At 34.3% G+C, this 27,500-nt stretch overlaps 1 protein-coding gene across 3 annotated transcripts in view; it reads left to right on the top strand.

Moving 5' to 3' along the window:
* The window catches only part of MON2 (MON2 homolog, regulator of endosome-to-Golgi trafficking), a 124,851-nt gene extending 97,901 nt beyond the window's left edge, over window positions 1-26,950 (top strand). For all 3 annotated transcript variants that reach the window (XM_068560435.1, XM_068560436.1, XM_068560437.1), the window contains 5 exons: window positions 5,572-5,632; window positions 6,757-6,880; window positions 9,803-10,010; window positions 12,235-12,317; window positions 26,284-26,950. In XM_068560435.1, the coding sequence (XP_068416536.1) occupies window positions 5,572-5,632; window positions 6,757-6,880; window positions 9,803-10,010; window positions 12,235-12,317; window positions 26,284-26,447 (640 nt within the window). In that variant the 3' untranslated portion in view covers window positions 26,448-26,950. The remainder of the gene's footprint in view (window positions 1-5,571; window positions 5,633-6,756; window positions 6,881-9,802; window positions 10,011-12,234; window positions 12,318-26,283) is intronic.
* The last annotated feature ends 550 nt before the right edge of the window (window positions 26,951-27,500 follow it).

Raw genomic sequence — 27,500 nt, forward strand, 5'->3', positions numbered from 1 at the left:
ATGAACAGCTCTTTAAGATGTTTAAGTTTTGCAAAGAAGAATGGAATTTTCATTGTATACTCTCCAACTGGGGGTGTATCTTAAGGATGCTGTTTTGACCCCTCACTGAATGAGAATAGGGTAATTAGAATACGGAATTTTTTGAACGAGGAGTCTGCTGCAGTCTGTCTAGAGCTGTACTGTCTAATACAGCAGTCACTAGCTACCCTTAACTTACATTTTCAATTAACTGAGTCACATTAACAACTCAGTTCTTCATCCTCACTCGCCGCGTTTCACCATTGCCGTGTGTGGCTAGTGGTTGCTCTAGTGGGCACTGCAGACCACTGAACATTCCCGTCATCACAGGGAGTTCTGTTTGGCAGCACGAATCTCAAATGTGCCATTTTACTAAAGGTGGACTTATCCGTAATAGCTGTGATAGGTAGGTAGTCTTCAGTACTCCTACAATCTAATTTTCCTTTGTGCTATAGTGGTGAAATTCTGTGACAACAAAAGTTTTTCTGTTTTTTTTATCCATTAATCATTTTGTAAAACTATAGAATGACGAATGTGTCATGCACTGCTATTTAATCATTAAAAATTATTAGTTTGAAACCATTTAAATTATAAATTTCATGTACTTGAAGAAAAACCTACATTGGCATATTGATAATGATCAGATGAGTCTACAACAGAAGGATTTAACTGAAGAGTTTCTATCTTTCTAATGTGGTTTAGTTATTAAGAAAAGTTGTAGAGTGCAGAAGGTTAACTTTCATTTTTCTCTGTAAAGGCTTATCTGATATTTCAGAATTGGAAGTAATGACATGTGATTGTAATTTCTGTTTCCATAACTGGTCAGACTTTGTTTTGCTTTCTTATATATTTCTCAACTCTAGAAATCTTATTAATACCAATGCAAGCATATTCTTTGTATTGAATGTATGCAGGAAAATCATAGTGACTCACAAAGCATATTTAAGCAAATTATGTTTTCATTTTTAAAATAACCCTGGGTATTTGAGTTCCTTTGTGGACTCTGTTGCCTAAGTCACTACGTTAATTTGTATGAGGCAAACAGATTTAGAAATTTAAACTTTTCTTTTTCTTTCTCAATCTTCTGTCTGTGTATGCATGTTGCCCTATTAATAAGTTGAATGAGCTTAGATCAGTTTTTTTGAAATGAGTAAAACTTCTTTAAGAATTTCTTTTCCTATGATTGAGTCTTTCCACCACCTTTCTTATTCTCACGTTTCTTATTGAACATTCTTCATTTTGCAAGCTTTGTTCTTATTTTATTAAATTCAGTTTCTTAAGTACTTTCTTTGTGTACAGGAAAGTAGGTAGAGAAACAAAGGCCTAATAATAGGTAATTAACATTTTATGTAATTTTTGTATTCATGCAGTTGTAGTATAATTTCATTACAGTATTTTGCCTGTTGGAGGCCCTACTTACATTAAAGGTTTGAGTATATCGAGTATGTTGAAAAATCACACAGTTTAAGAAACAGTTAACATAGAGGATAAGAGCATTGACTCAGGAGCCAGATTACCTGGATTCAAATCCCAACTGTACAGCTTTGTAACTGTGATATTTTGTACAAGTTATTTATCTTTCAGTGACTCATTTTCCTCATCTGCTAAATAGGAATAGAAATGCTACCTAACTCATAGGGTTATTGTGAGGATTAAGTCATTTAAATGAATGTTTAGAATAGTTCCTGGAATGTAAGTGCTTCTGTTAAAATGCTTGCTCCTACTATTATCCTCATAATCATTATTTCTTTCACTTAAGAGAAACTGACATTATCCATATCCTTTACCATGAAACAGCTATATTTTAAACTAAAAACTTAAAGACCAAAACTCTAAATAACTGGGACTAGGAAGTTTACCCCTAAATTTGGGGTTTTTTTAAAATGGCTAGAAAAAAAATAAAGGTACTGAATTCTGGTACTAAGTAACACAGAATCAGTGTTCTAAGTTGTGGTTATTCTAGTTACACATTTAAGCCTTCTACTACATGAAGTAATAGAAAGGTACCCTGTATTGAGAGTCAGGAGACCTGTGGCCTACTCTTGACTCTGCCACCTAATTTCTGTTCACCTTGAACTGGTCATTTCCTCTCATTTGGCATCATTGTCCTTAATTGTAAGACTAAATTAATTGATTTGACTAGTTGTAAAAGTCCACAATTATTTTATGTATTTTGACTTAATGTTTTAATCAGTGTTTTTAATTGAATAGTTTATGTGGATAAAGCCAATTTAGTTTTTATTTCCTAGTCCAAAAAATACCTTAAGGCTCAAAGTGAAAGCTTTTATTAGTTAGTTGATGATAAAAATGCAGTGCTCACTAAGAGAACTTAAAAACCATGCACATTTTCACGGTTTCATGAGAAGATTTTGCCTTTGTTTTTGTTTTCCAAATAATTGATTACTTTGGATAATCACAAACTGTTAGATTTTAAATTTTATTTTATGGCACATATACACAATGTTCTATAATTGAAATCCATCAGTAGTAGTATTTGAACAGTAGGAAGAGTGTTTTGGGATGTTGATTGGAATAGCATGACTTAGGTTTTTAGATAATATGAATATTTGAGTATCTTTTATATTGGAACATTTTATAAGTTTTTTAACCTAATTACTGATACTCAAAGACTGTGTGAACAACCATGCCTTTCTCTGTGATGTTTCCCAACTGTTTATGGTCTGCAAGCTGCTTTCATACAGTAACAGTAACAGTACAGTAACAAACAAAACAAATAAAACCAAAATCAACTAGAAGAAACGAGAGGCTTTGGACATCACTGAGGACTATCATAAGTGAATGAATTGTTTAAATGAGTGAAAGAAAAACAATTAAAAATGAGAAACATAAGGGCTGTAACCTGGTGGACACCTAAAGTCTGTTAGGAATTCATTCAGCCACCCTTTGAGTACCAAAACATGGTACTTGTCCTCTAGAAGACACGTGGGCTAGTGGGAATTCAGACAATTAATGGTCTGTTGACCTTCAGTTAAAAATCACTAAGTACTACCCAAAAGAATTGAAATGAATGTGTTCACACAAAAACTTGTACACTAATGTTTATAGCAGCATTACAACAGCCAAAAAATGAAAACAATCCAAATGTTCAACTGATGAATGGATAAATTAAATGTGATATGTACATCCATACAGTGGAATATTCAGCCATAAAAAGGAATGAAATACTGATGCATGTTACAACACAGATGAATCTTGAAAACATTATGCTAAGTGAAAGAACCCAGACACAAAAGGCCATATATTATGTGATCTCATTTATGTGATATATCCAGAATAGGCAAATCAGTAGAGATAGAAAATAGATTAATGGTTATCAGAGTTGGGAGGAGGGTAGAATGGGGAGTGACTACTAATGGATACAGAGTTTCTTTTGGAGGTGATGAAAATGTTCTAGAAGTAAAAGAGGTGACCATTGCACAACTTTGTGAATATACTAAAAAGCTGAATTACGCAATTTAAAAGGGTGAATTTTATGGTGTATGAATTATATCTCAAAAAATAATTTTAATGTACCATTCAGAGAGAACTGATGAAAAATACACATAATACTTTATCAGTTTGAAGCCTCTTTTCTTTCAATAAAGATTCATGAAAAAAAACTTTTTTAAATTACTAACTACTGTACTCCTCAAACTTAGAGACTATACAGATCTTATATGGCCCATTTGTACCTGCAATATTGACTATCTCCCTTTATAATTTATAGGTAAATTCTGTTAATCATCTGTGTTTTTAAAAGCTCAACCAATGTTTTTTGATATGCTCACAGTATCTAGAAAGGATACTAACTATAAATTAAATAAACATTAGTGTGAGTTCTGAGATCAGAATATTCAACCTGTGCACAATTGAATAAATTCCTGATTTTATTGATCATTAGGATTAGGAAGAGTGAACCTTTCAGCTTTGTATGCTACTCTCTTCCCTCATTATAAGATATTTTAAAACTACAGTTCAGGGGCTTCCCTGGTGGCGCAGTGGTTAAGAATCCGCCTGCCAATGCAGGGGAAAACGGGTTTGAGCCCTGGTCCAGGAAGATTCCACAGGCCGTGGAGCAACTAAACCTGTGCGCCACAACTACTGAGCCTGCGCTCTAGAGCCCGTGAGCCACAACTACTGAAGCTCGTGCGCCTAGAGCCCATGCTCCGCAACAAGAGAAGCCACTGAAATGAGAAGCCCGCGCACTGCAATGAAGAGTAGCCCCCACACGCCACAACTAGAGAAAGCCCGTGTGCAGCAATGAAGACCCAACACAGCCAAAAATGAACAAATAAATATATGAGATCTATTAAAAAAAAATGGAAGTCTCAAAAAAAAAAAAATAAGGTTCAGTGTTTCTGATATGTGATGCCAATAATATTAATACTGTATGTTCCTGATAAGCTTTTTTTTTATTAGTACAATAGTTAGCCAATTGGTATTTGTCTTTGTGTGTGTGTATATTTTAATACCTGTGATTAGATAAACCAAATAATACCAAATAGAGCAAAAATAGCTCTAGATACAAAACTCTATACTGTACCTCTAAATCTAAATATGATAATACTATTTTTACATTTATAACTTTTATAAAAGAGAAGAACATAGGCTCAAATATCATATAAATCTAGGTTCAAATTGTGGGCTTGTCATTTATTTATGATGTGTTCTTGGTCATATTACTAGCCATTCGAAGCTTCAGCTTTCCTCTTCTGTCAATTACATGATAATACATGTGGTTACCGTGGAACATAGGAGATAATGTAAATAAAGCTCTTAATACAGTGGCTGGCTCTCTAATTTTTGCTGTCATTATTATTGTTATAATCATTACCATCCTATTCTCAGCTGTTTTTAAGTGCTTAATATTTCATTGTTTCATAAGTTTAATAGAACTATACTGCTCATTCTTATTCAGAGCCACAGGGTCTAGAATTAGCTTTGGTTCCCTCGGAACTGTTGATTTATTCTGATCTTGTTGGAACACTGTTTTGTTTTAGAAAGTCTGAGTCAGTCCACTTCTTTCCATATGTTCTCTATCTTTTACTGTAAAGATATTTAGTATATTGTCTTTATTACAAATTTATGATCAGTGGGCTGTCGCTGAGTGAATAATTCAGCATCTTGACCAAGGCTCTTTTAACTCTCTCTGAAATCACTGGCAATATAAGTGAATTCAGTTTTTGTCACTGGCAATATAAGTGAATTCAGTTTTTGTCACCGTGGTAATTTTTGCTGTAACTCCAGATGATAGTATGTTTACTTTTCTTTGTTTTTCATTCATAGTATTAAAAGAAGTTTTGTTCTACAGATTTTATTTAGTTCAAGATTGGACTAAGTATTTTTGTAGCTAGAATTTCATGTTTGTAATTAGCTTAGTCATTTATACTAATTAATTAAAAATGCTGTTCTTTTAAATAAATGATAATGTTCTAACTTGGGTGAGAAAGTATATTCTTTTGATACTCGAATTCTGTTTGTTTATTTTCTGTTTGTATTTTAAGGAAATATTTTACCTTTAAAAATCAAGTCTTTTATTTATTTATTTTTTAGCATACCTCCAGATAACCTCTCTATTCAAGAATTTCAAAGAAATGAAAGTATTGATGTTGAGGTGAGGAAGCTATTTAAAACATTTTCCTGTGACCATTTATGAAAACCAAATAGTAGAAATGTTGAAACTGTAAAATTGCTAAAAAAAAAAAAAAAAAGAAAAGTGAAGTGATAGGTTGAGCTTGAACCTAAAAGCATTAAAACACAAAGGTTAAAGTTTAATTTTTAAAGCACTGACATTTATAAAATTACTTTCTTATATTTGTTAGCTTTGTGCTATGTGCATGTTGTCCAGATACTTAGTTGTGTCCATTTAATAATTTTAAAAAGCAGTTGATTTAGTAAAATAAATCCATCAGTCAGTGAGCATGTATTTGAGAGCTTACTTTATAGTTTGACAAATCAGATGTTTGTATTTAAATTAATCAGTAAGTTGCTCAGATTCTTCTATTTTTAACCAGATGTAGAAGCAAATAATGAATTTTTTTTAAAGAATATATTTTGCTGATTATAAATGGAATTTAAAGAAGTAGTTTTTGGTTATGGATTTTTTTTGTTGGGGGGGTTATTTTTTCCCTTTAAGTGGGATAAGGGAACTTTTAAATAAATCAAATAAATTACATAGAAAGCATAGGCATCATATCGATATATAGATGCAAAATATTGCCTTTTGTCCCATTGCTATGTTAACTCTTGCAAACTCTTCTTCAAACTTTTCTTCTTTCTCTTCAAAAGGCAAAATAACACATTGTATGTTAGAAATAAGCTATTTAACAAAAATGAATATAACTTTACTTCTTAATGGCTCATTTTTATGGTTCTAAAAGGAGATTTAAATCATGTTCTTAATCCTGTTTTAGATATTTTATTCTAACATGGATACATTTCATATGCTGATTTTTTTCTCCAGAGCGCTCTTTGCACTTATCATGTTGCAGATCAAAATTTATTGAAGTTATTGTATAGTAAATAGTTTATAGTATTGACTATTTTGTAATAAAGTTACTTACTAAGACAGATGAGGGAAACAGACTATCCTTAAAATGGTTGTATACTTCTATTAAGAAAGATTCTTTAACTGATTTTCTTTTAAAATAAGATTTAAATTTTACTCTAGAAATTATCATTTGAGTTAGTCTCTTTCAAGAAAAAAAAATACCTTTGAATTTGCATCTTTTGTTTTAGGTAGTTCAGCTTATCAGCACTGAGATACTACCTTATGCCAATTTTATTCCTAAGGAATTTGTTGGTCAGATAATGACTATGCTTAATAAGGGATCAATACATTCTCAGTCATCTTCATTTACAGGTATGTTATTTCAATGATTTTTTTTTTTTAATGTTAATAATTATTGAAGCACTTTTGAAGAAGCTGACTTCTACTAGAAGTGTTTACTCCTACAATTGTGGTAAATGTAAACGGGAGAATGGTTAAGAATGTGATATAGAACATTAAGCTTTATGAGGGGAAAATGTGGTAAATATTCTATGATGAATTAAATTGCAAAGCACTTATGGAATCCACCTAAATCATTGCAGGCTGACATAAATCACCAGTTTTGTGAAGTCATGGGTTATTGGGAAATAATGAATGTGTATTCTGCCAGTTAGTAGTTGGTTAAGTGTCAGTTTTGTCATCTGTAAAATAAAGATATTAATACCAACCTCTCAGGACTATAAATTGCAAAGTTAGTCCATTAAAAAAAAAAAACTCCTTAACATTTGTTAAGGGAACTAAGATTTAGTGAATGACCACAATGTGCAGGGTATTATGCTAGAATATTAATCTCATTCCTCACAACATTTCTGTGAGGATAGGTTCTACTGTATTATAGAGGGGAAATGGGTTTAGAAAGGTTGAAAAAAATTGCCCACAGTCTTAAGGCTGGAGACCAAAGTTCATCCTTAAAAAGGACCACATGCTTCTTTTGATGTACCATATTGGGAGATGAGATGTAAGTTGCTTTTTGCTATTATTTCTTTTTTTTAAACCTATGCTCAAGTGTTAAATGTAATCGTGGCACCATAATGTGATTTTTTTGGTGAGATAATTAAAAAGTTCTAAATTTGTGCCATGCATATCGTTAGTCCCCAGAATTTACTGGAGCTGTGACTAAATTCTACTAAACTGTGGTAAACACTTTAAAGAGCATTTCTATGTACAGTTTGACCACTAGATACTGCTTACTTCACAAACTGATTCTTTTTCCTAGCCCAGACAGTTTTTAAAATTAATCTGGTAAAGTGCAGGTTTGAAAACATTAGAACCTCAGAGAAAAAATTTTGAAGTCCATTTATCTTAATGTAGTCAACTTTTTATTAAGAATATTTAAAAATTATAGATAAATTTTTTTATAAAATACATTTTAAGAACCATGTTTATAATTATATGTAAATATTCTAAGCTAAATAAGGACTACCAAGTTACCGTGTATAATTTTTCTAACAGTTTTCTGATGATACCTCTTGCCATTTACAATATTAAATGTACCAAGATAAAGAAGGTACATGTACGTTCTTCCAGTGACTTGACCATTGGACACAAATTTCTCAGCTTTAACTTGGACTTTTCTTTAAACATATACATACAAAGTCTTTCCTGCTAATACACAAGACCAAGCTATAAACACAGAGGTTCCAGTGATTATTTTTGGTCCCCTGCTCTTAAGTATGATCTGACAGCCACAGCTCACAGACATTTGAGGAAATCTTCCAACACAAAAGAGAAGGACCAAAACAAATGAAGAGAGGGTGAAAGAAACTGGTAGGAAAGAGATAAAATGCAGAGCCATAGAAAACATTTATTTAAAAAAATATATAATTAGGATGCTTAAGGAGATAAAAGATTTTACATTCATGAAACAAGAAGAATGCTATTAAAATGGAACAATCAGAACATGAAAGAGCTCAAAGAAGCTAAAAATATGATAGCTGAAATATGTTCAATGAAGGGTTGGAAGAAAACATTAAGGAAATATAACCCAGAAGTAGAGCAAAGGCAAACAAGTGGACAGTATGAGAAGAAAGAAATAAAATGGATCTGAGGGATCTAACATCTGACAATAGGTCTTTCAGAAAGAGAGAATAGAGAAAAGCTAGGAGAGGATATTATCAGAGAAACAAACTGAAGATACAAATCTGCAGATTAAAAGCCATGTCTCAGTACCCAGAATAGTGAAAGAAAAAAGACTCACAATAAGACATGTCATCATGAAATACCAGAATAATAGAAATAAAGAGAAGATCCTAAAAGATTTCAAAAAGAAAAGAAAAAAGTTCAAACACAAAAGGGTTGTATCAAAAGGACATTGCAATTCTCAGCAACACTGGGTGCTCAGAGACATTGAGGCTGTGGTTTCATAGTCATAAATGGAAAAGATTTTTACCATGGAGTTTTATACCTAGGCCCACTTTTGGCCAAGTGAGGAGTGTAGAATGGTAATTCTCAAATGTCAGCGTGCATTATCCTCACCTGGAGTGAAGTCATTGCTGGGCTGTAACCCCAGAGTTTCTGATTCAGTAGGTCTGGGGTGAGGCATGAGAATTTGCATTTCCAGCAAGTTCTCTGGTGGTGCTGATGCTGCTAGGAACCACACTTTGAGCACCCCAGTAAAATGACATTTTCAGAAACGTAAGGTCTCACAATTTGTACTTCCCATTCACTTTCTCAGGTACTACAGAATATGCCCTGTGAAAACAAAGGGGTAAATCAAGGAAAGGGAAAGCATGAGGTCTAGAAAGTAAGATATAACACAAGAGAGAAAAAAACAACTCACAGGGTAAGGCCAAAGACTAGTTCCAGGATATAACTGGACAGTATGTCCAGAGAGCAACTAGTCCAGACAGGAGCAGAGGTCAGGGTCCAGGGAAGATGTTGCCAAGAGAAAAAAAGAAAGAAAGAAACAGACAAACGGATTATTCCAAGTTTGACCATGTGGAAGATTATTGAGAGGTACTCTAGTGCCGTTGAAGTGTATAAAAAGACCAAGACAAGAAAAATGTTGAAGTGATGAGAGTGGATAGTCTTGCCTTGTTTTTTGACCTTGCAAGGGGGAAAACTGTTTCTCTCTCTCTCTGTACATATATATATATATATGTATGGTATAAATTTTTCATAGATGCTCTTTATCAGTTAAGGAATTTCCTTCTATTCCTAGTTTGCTAAGAATTGTGTCATTAAGGCATATTTATTTAACCTTGTATTAACCATCAAACATTGTTAATTCTACAGAAGCAGAGATTGATATTCGTTTGAGAGAAGAATTTTCTAAAATGTGTTTTGAAACACTGCTCCAGTTTTCCTTCAGTAATAAAGTCACAACACCTCAAGAAGGCTACATCTCACGAATGGCACTCTCAGTGCTTCTAAAGAGGTCTCAGGATGTACTACATCGTTATATAGAGGATGAAAGATTAAGTGGTAAATGCCCTCTTCCAAGGTATATGTATATATGTATTTTTTTAATTAAAGAAGGAAATACACTGTCATAGTTATTAATAATTTTAAAAAGCTCTGGAAATCAAGTGTTTTCATAAGTGATCTGAACTTAACCTGAGGCTGTTTATAATTTTATTTATCCCATACAGTGTAAATATTCATAAGTTTTGCTGCAGATATATTACTGTGTTTTATTATGGGGTGCTTTTTCATACTGCTCATGGAGGTTAAGTAATATATGGTATATATACCAAATTACTTATTTGAATTAGAAAAAAATTGAAATCTAAAATATATCTTCTCAAGGATTTCTGGGTAAGGACTTGTGGGTCTGTATGAACACATGATCGTGAATCTCTCTAGAGAGAAAATAATAGATAAATCATACTTTATGAACTTCCTAGTTTGTTTTACAGTCATTTATTTCTAGGTTTCTCTGTAAGTCATCTAGCCATATCTTAGATCTTCTTTTCATGTAATTTGCTTAATTAAGCCCTTGTACCTAAACTGATTTGCTTCTCATGTAGTCAAGCCATGCCAGCTGAAGGGGATCTAGGTCTTTCTGCTAAGCCAAGGCTAATCAAAGTTGGGGTATATATCAGAATTCATCAAAAAATACAATCATAAATTGCGTTATGTTGCCAATCTATTTTTTAATGTGTAAGTTAGAGTTTAAGGCAAAGCAAATGAAGCAAACAGAAAATAATATTGGAAGACAAAGTTATCAAAGTCAGGAAAGAGTTAGGAAAATCATTTCAGGTCCCATCTCATAAGGCAGTAAATCACTAACCCTAAGTCTTTGTGTACATTCTTATTTACTTAGAATAAATCTCCAGAGTTGGGATTGACCTGTCAAAAGATATAGACATTTTAAAGGTTTTGATACATATTACAAATTGCCTGTTAGAGACTTCTGTCAGTTTATGTTCTCTCAGGAGTATATGACTGTCTTTTCCCTCAATTTTTAGCAGTTTAAAATTATTTGCCATTTTATCACTTATTTTATCTTTTTAAAAATTTGATGAATGAAGAAATAGCCACATAGTAGTTTGCTTTTTTTAATTTTTCTCTTCTTTTTTTAATTACCAATGCTTATTTGCCATTTGTATTTCTACTTTTAGCATCCACTGTATTTTGAATTTCTAGAACATAAATTATACCTCCTAGTGGATTTTATACAAAAGCATTCCAAAGACAAATGTTAGTAATTTGGTTATTGTCATGATTGAAAATTGATTTATTAAAATTGACCTCTGAAGCATACTTGGAAAAGCAGTAATAGAGTTGCCTTGATTGGAATATTTTTATTGGAGTATAAGATATTATTGGATTTCAGAAAGCCGCTTTCCTTCATTTTTTGTGTTTTAAGTGTTTATTGCTTTAAATTGAGTCTTATTTATAGTTGTTATATTGTATCATTCTATGTTTGATACAGTATTATTGCATTATTTCCTAAAAACCTACACTGCAACACAATAAAATACTTGTATACTTACAAAGGGAGGCTTGAAATAGTACCCTGTCATAGTATTAGGAAAATCTTATCTGTTGAATGATAACACAGATTCATACCAGGAGTAGGGTGTGGGGGAGGACTGTAGAGCAGAAGAGATATATTTCTGCAAGGAGAAAGAAAGAAATCAAACTACTCTTGTTGGTCCTTTACTCCAAGTTCATTCTTCATTGCCAATGTCTCCAGTGTCACCTTGGGGTTGATTTTGAGCATATTTCTAATTTGTTGTTTTAGAAAGTTAAATAACTACTATTGTGATTTTAAAGATACTTTTAATAGCATGATAAAATATGTGAAGGGGGTAATAGTGATCTTTATTTCCCTTTAAGCTTTGGCAAATCTCTTTTAGTACTAATAAGTTAAAAAAAAAAAAAAAGAAAAACTGCTGTAGAAGTTTTAAAAGCACGTCTTGTACAGTGTTTTAATTTGAAGTAGTTCCATGAAAATACCTTACTAATAAATTTAGATCTGCATGAGTAGATTGCCTCCCCCGTTTTAATGTTGATAACTTAGAATAACTATAAATCTTAATTGCACACTGAAGTACATGTTAATGAAATGATTTTCTTTTATAAGAATTTAAAACTAATATTAACTTTGCATTGTTTTGTGTTCAGTGTTTTCCAAAGTATGTCTATTTGTATAACTTAGTACAAAACACACATGGCATATCTTAAAATCTTGATGGAAATATCTCCCATCTTTTTTTTAGGCAACAAGTAACAGAAATCATATTTGTCTTAAAAGCAGTCAGTACTCTCATTGATTCACTTAAGAAAACTCAGCCTGAGAATGGTAAGTGCTTGGAAACTCAGTTATTCTAAATTTATAACATTTACATTCTATTTGTGTTGTATTTTTGTACTACTATTAAGTTAACTGAGTTTTAGGAACATAACAGCTATAAGACTTTTTTTCTCCAGGCCTTATGACAACAAAGCAGCAAGTCCATTAGGATGTCAATTAAGTAAAATTACTTTGTAATGTTTTCTTTATTTTAAGCAAATTTTGCTGACTTTTTTTCCCCCCAGCTTTGAGATGTAGTTGACATACAACCGTGTATAAGTTGAAGGTATACGACTTGTTGATTTGATACCCTTTTATATTGCAATATGTTTACCATGGAAGTGTTAGCTAACACCTCCATCATGTCACACAATTACCATTCCTTGTCTGTGCTGAGAACATTTTAAGATCTACTCTCTTAGCAACTTGCAAGTATATAACACAGTATTATTAACTGTAGTCACCATGCTGTATATTAAATCTCTGGAATTTATTCATCTTATACCTGGAAGTTTGTACCCTTTGACCAACATCTACCCATTTCCCTGACCCTCCCAGAATTGGCAACCACCATTCTACCCTCTGTTTCTATGAGTTCAGCTCTTTTAGATTCCACATATAAGCGCTATCATAATATAGTATTTGTCTATCTCTATGTGACATTTCACTTAACATAATGCCCTCAGGTCCATCCCATTGTCTCAAAAGGCAGGATTTTCTTCTTTCTCACGGTTGAATAATATTTTGTTGTGTGTGTATGTATGTGTGTTTACAAATATATATAAATATACATATACACATGTAGCACATCATTATCCATTCATCCATTGATGGACACTTAGGTTGTTTCTATGTCTTGGCTATTGTGAGTAATGCTACAATGAACATGGGGGTGCAGTTATCTCTTTGAGATCCTGTTTCCTTTTTCTTTGGACATACGCCTAGAAGTGGAGTTGCTGGATCATATGGTAGTTCTATTTTTAATTTTTTGAAGAAACTCTATACAGTTTTTCATGGTGGTTGTACTAAATTACATTCCCATGCACAGGGCACAAGGGTTCCCTTTTCTCCACATCCTTGCTAACACTTAATATTTCTTCTTTTTTTGACGACACCATTCAAACAGGTTTGAAGTGATACCTCCTTGTAGTTTATTATTATTATTATTTTATTTATTGATGTACGATTGGTTTATAACATTATATGTTTCATGTGTACAACATTATATTTTTACTTGTGTATATACTACACTAGTGTGCTCACCACCAAAAGTTTAGTTTTTATCCATCACCGTACAGTTGTCCCCCTTTATCCATTTCACCCTCCCCCATCTCCCTTCCCTTCTGGTAACCACTACTCTGTTCTCTGTATCTATGTGTTTGTTTTTATTTGGTTTGGTTTGTTTATTATTTTTTTAAAAAAATATTCCACATATGAGTGAAATCATACAGTATTTGTCTTTCTCCATCTGACTTATTTCGCTTAGCATAATACCCTCAAGTTCCATCATGCTGCTGCAAATGGCAAGATTTCCTTCTTTTTTATGGCTGAGTAGTAGTATCCCATTGTATATATATGTATATACGTGTGTGTGTGTGTGTATAGAGCATCGTCTTTAGCCATTAATCCGTTGATGTTTCCATTTCTTGGCTATTGTAAATAATGCTGTGATGAACAGGGGATGCATGTATCTTTTCAGATTAGTATTTTCGTATTCTTCAGATAAATGCCCAGAAGTGTAATTGCTGGATCATATGTAGTTCTAGTCTTAATTTTTTGAGAAACCTCCATACTGTTTTCCATAGTAGCTACACAAATTTACATTTTCACTGACATTGTATAAGGATTCCCTTTCCCCTCCACATCCTAACATTTGTTATTTTCTTGCCTTTTCAATAGTAGTCATTGTAATGGGCATGAGGTTATATTTCATTGTGGTTTTGATTTGCATCTCCCCAATGATTAGTCATGTTGAGAATCTTCTCATGTGCCTATGGCCATCTGTATGTCTTTTTTTAGAAAAATGTCTATTCAGATCCTCTGCCCATTTTTTAATCGAGTTGTTTGTTTTTTCGTTGTTGAGTTGTATGAGTTCTTTATGTATTTAGGATATTAACCTCTTATCAGATATAATGATTTGCAAATATCTTCTTCCATTTGGTAGGTAGTCTTTTCATTTTGTTGATAGTTTCCTTTGCTGTGCAGAAGCTTTTTAGTTTGATACACTCATTTAGTTATTTTTGCTTTTCTTACCCTTTCCTGGGGAGATATATCCAGAAAGACATTTCTAAGACCAGTGTGAATGAGTGTACTGCCTATGTTTTTGTCTAGGATTTTTATGGTTTCAGGTCTTACATTCAAGTCTTTAATCCATTTTGAGTTGATTTTTGTGTCTGGTGTAAGATAAGTAAGGTAGTGGTCTAGTTTTATTCTTTTGTGTCTGGCTGTCCAGTTTTCCCAACACCTTTTATTGAAGACACTATCCTTTCTCCATTGTATGTTCTTTGTTCTTTTGATGTAAATTAATTGTCCATATGTGTGTGGGTTTATTTCTAGGCTCTCAACTGAATTCCATTGATCTGTGTGTCTGTTTTGCTGGCAATACCAGGCTGTTTTGATTGCTACAGTTTTGTAGTGCAATTTGAAAACAGGGAGTGTGATACCTACAGCTTTGTTCTTTTTTCTCAGGATTGCTTTGCTCTTCAGGGTCTTTTGTGGTTCCATATAAATTTTCGGATTTTTTTGTTCTATTTCTGTGAAAAATATCATTGGGATTTTGATAGGGATTACATTGACTCTGTAAGTTGCTTTAGGTAATATGGACATTTTAACAATGTTAATTCTTCCAATCCATGAGTATGGAATATCTTTCTATTCCTTTGCGTCTTCGGCTTCTTTCACCAGTGTCTTATAGTTTTCAGTGTACAGGTTCTTTCACCTCCTTGGTTAAATTTGTTCCTAGGTATTTATTCTTTTTGCTGCGATTGTAAATGAGACTGTTTTCCTAATTTCTCTTTCTGATAGTTTGTTGCTAGTGTACAGAATGCAACAGATTTGTGTATGTTGATTTCGTACCCTGCAACTTTAATATATTCATTTATTATTCCTAACAGTTTTTTGGTGGAGTCTTTAGGATTTTCTATATATAAAATCATGTCATCCGGAAATAGTGATAGTTTTATGTCTTCCTTTCCAATTTTGATGCCTTTTATTTCTTTCTCTTGCCTAATTGCTTTGGTTAAGCCTTCCAATACCATGTTGAATAAGAGTGGTGAGAGTGGGCATTCTTGTCCTTTTCCTGATCTTAGAGAGATGGCTTTCAATTTTTCACCATTGTGTATGATGTTAGCTGTGGGTTTGTCATACAACTTTTATTATGTTGAGGTACAGTCCTCTATCTCCATTTTATTGAGAGTTTTTATTAGAAAAATAGGTGTTGAATCTTGTCAAATGCTTTTCCTGTATCTGTTGAGATGATCATAACATTGTTATCCATTTTGTTAATGTGGTGTATCATGTTGATTAATTTGCAGTTGAAATTAATTTGTATCTCTGGAATAAATCCCACTTAATCATTGTGTATGATCCTTTCAACGTATTGTTGAGTTCAGTTTGCTAATATTTTGTTGACAGTGCTTGCATTTATGTTCAACAGACATACTGGCTTGCAATTTTCTTTTTTCTTTGTTGTCCTTATTTGATTTTGGTATCAGGGTAATGGTGGCCTTGTAAAATGAGTTAGGAAGCATTCCCTCCCCTTCTATTTTTTGGAAGAATTTAGGAAGCATTAGTATTAAATTTTCTTTGCATGTTTGGTAGAATTCACCTCTGAAGCCATCTGGTCCTGGATTTTTGGTTTTTTATGAGGTTTTTTTTATTACTTTTTCAGTCCCCTTGCTAGGGATCAGTCTATTCAGATTTCCTGTTTCTTCATGATTCAGTCTTGGAAGATTGTATGATTCTAAGAACTTATCCATTTCATCTACGTTGTCCATTTTGTTGGCATATAGCTGTTCATAGTATTCTCATAATATTTTCTATTTTTGTGGTATCTGTTGTTATTTCTCCTCTTTTTTTTTTTTTTTTTTAAATTTTTTTGGCCATGCTGCATGGTGTGTGGGATCTTAGTTCCCCAACCAGAGATCAGGTTCGTGCCCCCTGCAGTGGAAGTACAGAGTCTTAACCACTGGACCACCAGGGAAGTCCCTCTCCTCTTTTGTTTTTGATTTTATTCATCTAAGCCTTCTCTTTTTTCCTCAGTGAGTCTAGCTAAAGGTTTCTCAGTTTTGTTGCTCTTTTGTAAGAAGCAGCTCTTAGTTTTATTGATCTTTGCTATTGTATTTTTAGTCTCTATTTCTGTTATTTCTGCTCTGCTCTTTATTATTTCCTTTCTTCTACTGACTTTGGGCTTCATTTGTCCTTTTCTAGTTCCTTTAGGTGTAAGGTTAGATTTTTTGAGATTTTTCTTGTTTCTTGAGGCAGGCCTGTATTGCTATAAACTTCCCCATAAATACCACTTTTGCTGCATCCCATAGATTTGAAATGTTGTATTTTTGTTTCCATTTGTCTTCAGGTATTTTTTTTTTTTTTTTTAGAAATTTATTTATTTATTATTTATTTATTTTTGGCTGCATTGGGTCTTCGTTGCTGCATGTGGGCTTTTCTCTAGTTGCAGCGAGCAGAGGCTACTCTTCGTTGCAGTACGTGGGCTTCTCATTGCGGTGGCTTCTCTTGTGGAGCACGGGCTCTAGGCGCACGGGCTTCAGTAGTTGTGGCGCACGGGCTCAGTAGTTGTGGCTCACAGGCTCTAGAGCGCAGGCTTCAGTAGTTGTGGTGTGCAGGCTTAGTTGCTCCGCGGCATGTGGGATCTTCCCAGACCAGGGCTCGAACCCGTGTCCCCTGCATTGGCAGGCGGATTCTTAACCACTGTGCCACCAGGGAAGCCCTCAGGTATTTTTAAAATTTATCCTTTGCTTTCTTCATTGACCCAATAGTTGTTCAGTAGCATGTTTTTTAGTTTCCACATATTTGTGATTTTTCCAGCTTTCTTTTTGTAGTTGATTTCTAGTGTCATACCATTTGTGATCAGAAAAGATGTTTGATATGGTTTCAGTCTTCTTACATTTATTGAGACTTGTTTTGTACCCCAACATATGGTCTGTCCTTAATAATGTTCCATGTGCACTTGAGAAGAATGTGTATTCTGGTGCATTTGGATGGCATGTTCTGTATAAATCTATCAAGCCCATCTGGTCTAATGTTTCATTGAAGGCCACTATTTCTTTGTTGACTTTCTGTCTGAATGATCTATCCATTGCTGTAAGTGGGGTGTCAAAGTCACCTACTATTACTGTGTTGCTGTCAGTTTCTCCCTTTAGATGTATTAATAATTGCTTTATATATTTTGGTGCTTTTATGTTAGGTACATACATATTAACTGTTAGGTACAAACTGTTATGTCTTCTTGATGAATTTTCCCCTTTATCATTATATAGTGTTCATCTTTGTCTCTCGTTACCTTTTTTGGCTTGAAGTGTATTTTGTCTGATAGGAGTATGGGTACATCCACTTTCTTTTGGCTGTCATGTGCTTGAAGTATCATCTTCCATCCCTTCATTTTGAGCCTGTGTTTGTCTTCAGAGCTGACATGAGTCTCCTGGAGGCAGCATGTACTTGGGCCTTATTTTTTAATCCATCCAACCACTTTATGTCTTTTGATTGGTGAATTCAATCCATTTACATTTAGGGTGATTATTGATGGATGAGGACTGAGTACTGCCATTTTATCTTTTGTTTTCTGGTTGGTCTATATCTCCATTGTTTCTCTTTCCTTGTGTTTCTGCCAGTTTCATTTGCTGGGTTTTTTATGATGTTTGTCTCAGTTTTCTCCTTTTTTATGTTTTGAATTTCTGCTCTAGATTTATATTTTGTGTTTACCTTGATGTTTATGACATGTCTCATAGATGAAATATTTCTTTTTCTGCTGATAGCATGTTATTTTTATTTGCCTATACAGGTTCTGTCCTTTTCCTATTCCCCTTTTGTGTTTCTTGGTGTCTCAAATTATCCTTTTTTATGTTGTGATTTTGTTACTAAATTAAAATAGTTATAGTTATTTTTTACTGCTTTTTCCCCTTTAACCTTTATGCTGTAATTAAGTATTTAAAAGATTTTGTCTGTCTTATCACCTTATTCAATGTTTTGTGTACTTTTACCTTTTTGTTTCAAGTAGAAGAGCTCCTTTCAACATTTCTTGTAAGGCAGGTCTTTGTTGATGAACTCCCTCAGCTTGTTTGTCTGGGAAAGGCTTTATTTCTCCTTCATATCTGAAGGATAACTTTGCTGGATAGAGTATGCTTGGCTGATAGTTTTTAATCTTTCAACATTTTGAGTATGTCATTCCATTCTCTCCTGGCCTATAGATTTTCTTATGAGAAATCTGCTGATAACCTAATGAGTTACCTAATGGTAGGTTAGCATTCTTTTTTCCCTGGATGCTTTTAAAATTCTTTCTCTGTCATTGATTTTTCACAGTTTTAATATGTCTTGGAGAAGGTCTTTTTGCATTGAGGTAATTAGCTGTTCTCTTAGCTTCATGGACTTGTATATCCAGTTCCTTCCCCAGGTTTAGGAAGGTCTCAGCTATTATTTCTTTAAATAAACCCTCTGCCCCCTTCTCTTGGGATACTCATTATTCTGATGTTGCTTTTCCTAATAGAGTTGGATAGTTCTTATAGAATTTCTTCATTTTTTTTAGATCTTAGCTCTCTTTCCTCTTCTACTTGTATTGATTTCTTGATTTCTATCTTTGAGCTAGCTAATTCTCTCTTCCATATGGTCTGCTCTATTTCCCATATGTTCTTATGCATTCTTCATCTCATTTGAGTTCTTTGGCTCCAGAATTCCTGTTTGGTTCCTTTTCAGAGTTTCAGTTTCTTTGGTAATGTATTCCTCTGCTCATTAATATTATTCCTAAGCTCATCGAACTACCTTTCTGAGTTTTCTTGTAGCTTGTTGAATTTCTTTAGGACAGCTATTTTGAATTCTGTCAGTTAGATTGCAGTATTGTTTAATTTTAAGTTTGGTTTCTGGAGAACTGTCATTTACTTTTGTGATACCATATTGCTCTGGTTTTTCATGGTGCTTGATGAGTTGTTCCTCTGATATATTTGAAGTAACACACACCTCTTTTCTTTAGTAAGGCTTCTTTTTTATTTGACTCTAACAATTTAACAGGTTAGTAATTAGAGGCCCTTCTTTTGTTTTTCAGTAGGTGGCACTATAGTACAAGTTTTTGGTTTCTCTTACCTGAGTTGCCTATGGTTATATTTGAGAATTGGCACTTTCCATCCTCCACTGCCTCTGCTAGAGGTGTTGTCTGGTGCCCTTGTTGTCACTGCTTATGCTTTTAGGGTTGCTGGTACCTTGCTGCTGCCAGTGTCGCTGTTGTCACTGGTGTCGCTGCCTGTAGCACTGAGATAGCAGGTGTGTCCACCATGTCTGGGATCTCCTGGATCCATGCTCCTGGGTCCACTGCAGTGGGGACAGAGGGTGGTTGGGGTGAGGAGCTGAGGTCTTGGGTGCTTTTGCCACATCCAGGGTTATCAGTTTCATGGGCGCTGCTGCTATGGGCAAAAGGGCCAGAGTCACATGTGCCTGCATGACTGGAGGGATAACGTTGCAGGCCCTGTTGTTGCCTAGTTCCCTGTAGCCTTAGCCACTGCTGTGGCTGAGAAGCTGGAGTCATGTGCATCACCTGCCCTGCTGCTACCAGGTTTTCTGAGGCTGCAGGCTTAGCTGCTGTGGCTGGGGATCTAGGACTGCAGGTACCACCTCCACCTTTTCCCTGGTCCTGCCTCCTCTGTGTGTTTCAGCCCATCCACTCTTTTTTTTTTTGGCCACACTGCTTGTGGGATCTTAGTTCCCTGACCAGGGATTGAACCCAGGCCCTTGGCATTGAGAGTGCGGAGTCCTAACCACTGCGCCACCAGGGAATTCCTAGTCCATCCACTCTTATGTATAGTTGTACAGGTGTGTGGAATTCTCTGGGATCCTGGTGTATTGGGCAGAGACACTTTTATTGAGTTATGGTGTTTTACTAGCTATAGTTTGAAGGGAAGAGACAAAGGGAGCTTCTCACACTGCTATGATCCTGACTTCACAGTCTGGCTGGATTTTTTTTTTAAACTAAATTGGTCTGACTATAGATAATTTATATTTTATATATATATATATTTTTTTTAAAATATTTATTTATTTATTTGGTTGCACCGGGTCTTATTTACTTATTTATTTTTATATTTATTTTTGGCCGTGTTGGGTCTTCGTTTCTGTGCGAGGGCTTTCTCCAGTTGCGGCAAGCGGGGGCCACTCATCATTGCGGTGCATGGGCCTCTTCACTATCGCGGCCTCTCTTGTTGCGGAGCACAGGCTCCAGACGCGCAGGCTCAGTAGTTGTGGCTCACGGGCCCAGTTGCTCCGCGGCATGTGGGATCTTCCCAGACCAGGGCTCGAACCCGTGTCCCCTGCATTAGCAGGCAGATTCTCAACCACTGCGCCACCAGGGAAGCCCCTTTATATATTTTTAATGTAGAACATGACTGACTTTTTTGGGTTGTAGGAGGCTTCTGTTCTGCCTTTGTAGTGATTTATCATATAGATGTAAGAAACTTTGAATTATTTTTATAGCCTTTTCTCATCTGTTTCCTCTTTCTGTCACTCATTTCTATCCAATCCATTCTTTACATTAATGCCAGAAATGATTTTTCCAAAAGTGCAGCTTTGGTCATTCATTTTTCCATCCTTGTAAAACAAAACAAAATAATCTTTTTCATTTACCGTAACCTACCAAATACAAAGAGTACTACTGTCTGACTCCATTCTATTCACGCTTTATTTCCCACTAGACTTCATATATCCTGCTCTCTCACCAAACTAAAATTCTTAGTCTATCCAAGTATTCCTAGTCCTTTGCTCATTCCATTCTCCTGCCTATATCCACCCTGTTCAGATATCACACCACTTTTAAGCCTTGTTTTTATTCCTTAAAGGTGAGCAATTTCTTTTTTTGGTGAACTTGTAGCTCTTTTATGTGTGCCTTTGTCTTAAAACACTCTGTTTGTATTATAGTTATACATGTACATGACTCATGCCTCTTAAAGTGTAAACTTCTTGACAGGCTATTTGAACCATGTTTTATTCTATTTTGAATCCTTTACAACACTGCTGCTCAAAGTGTGTGTGTGTGTTTTTTTTTTTTTTTGGACCAGCTGCTGGTCCAGGACAAGATAAAGAGCTGGCATCAGAGTATAAGTCAATTGTGTCACTGAGCACACTGGTTCAGCTGACTTTTTATATAAGACTTTGTTATAGAAGGAAGTGTGTTTATTTACATTCTGGCACAAGCACCTTAGCAGACTGGCGCTTTAAGCAGCATTACTTTTAATAACCAAGAAAAAAGTAGGTTCCTAATAAATGCCTAATAAGTGAGTCCCAGGATATTTGTTCCTGTCAGTTGTTACACAATTAAATACATATTTTTCTGTTTTCAAAATTCACTGACTGTTACTTTGGCCTAGAAAGCGTGAGTATTATACTGGATATTAAGAGGCAGTAGACTTGTGTATATTCAACCCAAAAGAAGAGGTAGAATTTCTAAGAAAAATTCTGGAACAGTGTCCTTAATTTATCCCATCAAGTTCAAATTTGAGTTATCTTAATAAAATGTTCTGGTTGAATTTTCAGAGAGGGAGACCATGCATTGATTTCCTCGAGACCAGTAAAATCTTTATTAGATCACAGGATAGAATTTGATTCTTAGAAATATGTTACACTTAAGAAATAAACAGGAAATTCTCTATTTTTCATGTTATTGCTATAGATGTATTAAAAACAGAAAATGTATTTCAGTGCATAGTACTTGCATTATTTTTTATGATCTTTAGATAGCTGTCAAGAATGTAACCAGAATTTGTATAAAGGAAGAAAAGGGAAGGAAAAGGAAAACTTAGTAACCTGTTTTTTACAAAGTCAATGGGCCATGGGTAGGGCAGCCTAGTAATGATAGATGATCTAACTAAATTAATGTTAAAAATCGTTTGAGTTTGAATTATACCTCTGGGCATATTAAGTGAAGATTTAAATTAAATGTAACCATAAATGATGATGATGATATAGTAACATATTAAAATGTTATGATAAGCTTCATTAAGAAACAGAAAAAAAGAAGATAAGTTAGAGAAGTCCAGGCCTTCCCAGCAGAAATATGTTGGACATGCTCGTAGCCAGTCCAAAATTAATTCTAGGGGATGGCTACAAGGTTTGGAACCAGTGTTCACCCAACATTTGTTTAGAACATTTGTTACTTGTTTTAGGGTTTTCTAGTGGGACAGGAGGCATTTGTTGGACTTATTTATCACCTTACTTGATCTTTAATTAAAAATTTGAATAGGTAGTAAACATATACATGGTTCAAAAATTCAAAAATATTGAAAGATGTAGAGGGAACATGTCTTTCCCCTGTTCTGTATCTGCCCAGCTCTTACATTACCATAGTCAACCATTTTTATTAGTTTGTCGATCCTTCCATAAGTTTATTATGTAAATACAAAATACATATGTAGTCGGCCCGTGAACAATGCAGGAGTTAGGGGTGCTGACCTTCCAAGCAGTTAGATGGTTCTTCTGTATCCGGGATTCTACATCCTTGGATTCAGCCAACTGGGGATTGTGTAGCACTATAGTCTTTACTGTGTATAAGCGGATCCACACAGTTCAGACCTGTGTTGTTCAAAAGTCAACTGTGCTCCAACACGCCCCCAGTTTTCAACACGAATTAATATGCATAATAGCCCAATGTTTTACCTACTGTTCTGAACAGTCTTCATTTTTTCCACTTCATAAAATATCATGGAGATTCTTCCATATCAATACATACAGCTTTTTCATTGTTTTTGATAGTTAAGTCCAAAGTGCCCATGAAGATCTATGGTTAGTTTTTAAAACATATTTTAATTTAAGAAATTTGAGTAGCTTCCCCTGAGTTTAAGATGTTATCTTAAATAATTTATTTTTGTATTTTCCTATAATAAACCAAGAATAAGTTTGGTCAGTTGACTATGTGGACCAATCTAGATAACTTTCAATCTATGCAATCTTTTTTTTTCCCCCCCAAATTCTTTTATTGCAGTAAAATACATGTAACAAAACTTACTATGGTAACAATTTTTTCAGCGGCATTAAATACATTCATAATGTTGGCAACCATCACCACTAGCCATGTCCATAACTCTTTTCATTTTATAACTGAAACTCTGTACTTGTTAAACAATAACTCCCCATTCCCCACTTCTCCTAGCCCCTGGTAATCACCATTCTACTTTTTATCTCTATGATCTTGACTACTCTAAGTACCTCATATAAGTTGAAACATACAGTATTTGCCTTTTTGTGACTGGCTTATTTCACTTAGCTAATGTTGTTAAGGTTCGTCCATATTTTAGTATGTTGCAGTTTTCCTTCTTTTTTGAGGCCGAATAATATTCCATTGTGTGTGTATATATCTTTATATATCCATTCATCCATTGGTGGACACTTGGGTTGCTTGCGTGGTGTTAGCTGTTGTGAATAATGCTGCTATGAACATGTGTGTACAGATATCTCTTTGAGACCCTGCTTTTAATTCTTTTGGGTATATACCAGAAGTGGAATTGCTGGGTCATATGGTAAATTCTATTTTTTATTTTTTGAGGTATCACCATACTGTTTCCCACAGTGGCTGTACCATTTTACATTGCCACCAACGGTGAACAAGGGTTCTGTTTTCTCTGCAGCCTCACCTACACTTGTTTTCTGTTTGTTTGTTGTTTTATAGTAGCTATTCTATTTAGCATGAGGTGGTGTCTCATTGTTGTTTTGATTTGCATTTTCCTAATGGTTAATGGTGTTGAGCATCTTTTCATGTGCTTTATCGACCATTTGTATATCTTCTTGGAGAAATGTCTATTTAAGTCCTTTGCCCATTTTTGAATTATTTGTTTTTTCTTTTGTTCTTGAAGCCTCTTTGCACCTCTGTGATCAGAAGCAGCAATTAGAGCACAGACCCCTGATATTTGGAGTATAGGGTGCTGTCTTCCCACCCTGGCCTCCCACAAGCTGCGTGTAAGCTGCTCCAGGAACACCTGCACAACTGCTTACCACATGGCTAGGAATAGAGGATGGGTAGCTGCTACTGTGCTAAGGGCTTAGATTGACGAAAATTAACTGCAATATACTATCCAGGTCTTCCTCTGGAAGTTGGAAGCCTTCAGTAGACTCCAGAGTTCCAAAATAGTTGCATCAGATTCTGCCCGTTCAGTTGTTGTCTAGGTGGGCAGACAGATTCCTGGTACTTACTACTTTGCCATTTCCCAGAATTCTCTCTATGTAATCTTTTGTTAAATGATTAGTGGAAAGTTTTATAGACAACAGCTGGAGCAGACTGTTTAAAACTACTTAGGCCATTGGTTTTTTTAATGTTTCTTTTTTGTTGTTGCTGTTAAGCAGCGAAATTCTTTTTACAAATGGAATCTGATGTGGATTTCCAACATACAAAACAGCTAAAAGCAGAACAGCTCTGGCCTGACATTCCCTCCCTCACCAATACCCATCAGCCCCACACCCCTTTTCTTCTTCCCACCTCCACTCTGAGGAAGCCCTTGTTGAGGTGGAGAAGAGATTAAATGAGCGGGTTAGCATTTCCCAAGACATGTACTAAGGAATGAATTTTAATGATGAGGGATGTCAGTAGATACTGAATGGGGAAAAATTCCATAATCAAATTAATTTTGGAAACCTTGGATTGGATAAAAGTTAAACCTATTCTTTAACTATGAACCTGTGTGAATTATGAATCCCCCAAAAGGAAGATTATACATACAACATTTGCCAAACTTACTTGACCATCAGTTTTTTTTAAAGAAGTAACTTGAAGAACACTAGTTTGAGAACCTCATTTCTTTATTCTATAGTGAAAGTCAAGATACAAGAAATTATATGACTTGTTCAGGGACACCCAGCACTAACTTATTTCAGGAAGGTTTTTAGACACTTAGTTGACACTCAGTAAATTGGAGTGAAAAACGGAACCAAAGCTCGTTATGCATAGTATAGTGTTCTTTCTTTTATACTACACTGCCTCCGCAATTTGAGATTTGTTCTGCCAAGTGCCATATACATATACTTTCTAAGAAAAATCTGTCATCAGGTTTTATCGTGTATTACACTCTCAACAATACGCACAGTACTTACAGGAAAATAGAAATGTAATATGTGATCTCAGAGTATGAGGAAATCACAAAGTAATCGTGATACAACACTTTTGTCCGTTCACCAAACAACATTTAACTGTACTAGCTGTTCATAATAGTGATGAGGAAGGCAGAAATGTCCCTCCCCACTACAGCTTAAATCTAGTCAGATACATTAAGGATTAGCAAACAGTATAAGAGAAGAATGGATCTATGTGTGGTCATTTGAAGTTAAAATCAATATTGACATTATTAGGAAAATTATTTAAGATATATATATTTTTTAGCATATAACTGCATAAAAAGTTGAACTGTTTTCTAATTGTTCTTGAAAAGTACACTTTCTTCTCTGGCTATTATACTGAAAATGACAAAGGTTTGAATTATTCTAAGTTGTTTTGTTAGCTTCCAAGACCTTCACATATTGAAGTATCATTTTAAATGTACTTTATCAAATTTGGTGGTATTGATGATTCTGCACATTGATCATATATTTTTCCCTCATACCTTATTAAATATTGCAGGAAGTCTTCCAAAGTTTTAAGAAAGAAAAGGTACAAGCTTGTGGAATTTCCATATTTTGGATTTTTTTTTTTTGCATTGTGTTTAAAGGATTGTGTATATGTTAACTGGATAATCTGCTATTTCAGTCCACTCTTTTTTGAGGTTTTATACTTTTTGCATTACAGTTGATGGAAATACCTGGGCACAAGTAATTGCCTTATACCCAACTTTAGTAGAATGCATCACCTGCTCATCTTCAGAAGTCTGCTCTGCACTTAAAGAGGCACTAGTTCCTTTTAAGGATTTCATGCAACCACCAGCATCCAGAGTTCAAAATGGAGAATCTTGACCAGCTACAATAAATTTTAAGAAGAATGATATACAAAAATGTTTGCTCCTCAGTGAATTTTCTGTGAGAAGGACGTTTCTTACTACAAATAATTCTTGGCAGCTGTTGTTAGCCTCCTTTAAATTGTACTTACCTGAGTTAAGTAATTCATATTACAAGCTTACATGTCAACAAAGGTTCCTGAATGAGTAGCAGTGCAAGCCTTTAATAAATTAAACTGATGGGAGAGATAGTTAATACTACAACATACCTGCTACCATATCTTCAGTTGGTGATTTAAAAGTAAGCTTATGTACAGTTTGTGCTGTATGTGTTAATGATGTACTTTTTAAAAAGAAAGAAAAGATATTTCATTTAGTCAGATTTATTAGGCTGGTGTTTTTGTGCCCTTTTTCTAGTACAAAATTGTACTAAAATTTTATGCAAGATGGTACTGTAACATTCCATATTGTCTATAACCAGCCTTTGTAAACAAAGGGAACTGATATACTTGTGTGTATAATAAATGGTACAGTTCTGTATAAAATAGTTGCATTTATTATTTAAATTTTTAAAATATTGATAATGTTAAATGCTTGAAACTGTATTTATTATTAATACAAAATTGCTTACATTTTAAATTATGATTTGCCTTCTTAAGTGGCAGATATGCTTACCGTATGATCATGCATTTAGCTTAATGCTTATTTTAAATGTATTTACTAATGACTATTAAACATCTGACCAGAAAGGTCATGAGAACACAGCAGCAGATAGTTTATGATTTGCTGATATTGCAACTTTGAAGTATAGGTTATTATTAAAACTGAATATATTGAGGTAAATTGTAGCACTATGACTCCATCATACCTCATTTCTTTAAATATCTTTCCCAGATTTCACTTAAGTCTGTCTCTTTTTATATTTGCTGTCTGGATTTTAAAGACTATTTTATATTTCTACTGATTTTTTTTTTCCCCACTGACTAACAACATTGATCACTGTCTTTGAAATATGACCCAGGCAAGATAATTTTAGATTTCCTAAAATTTTGCTGTGAGGTTTTGTTCATTT

This window comes from Eschrichtius robustus, chromosome 13 (assembly GCF_028021215.1).
Source record: "Eschrichtius robustus isolate mEscRob2 chromosome 13, mEscRob2.pri, whole genome shotgun sequence".
NCBI classification, from domain to species: Eukaryota; Metazoa; Chordata; class Mammalia; order Artiodactyla; family Eschrichtiidae; genus Eschrichtius; species Eschrichtius robustus.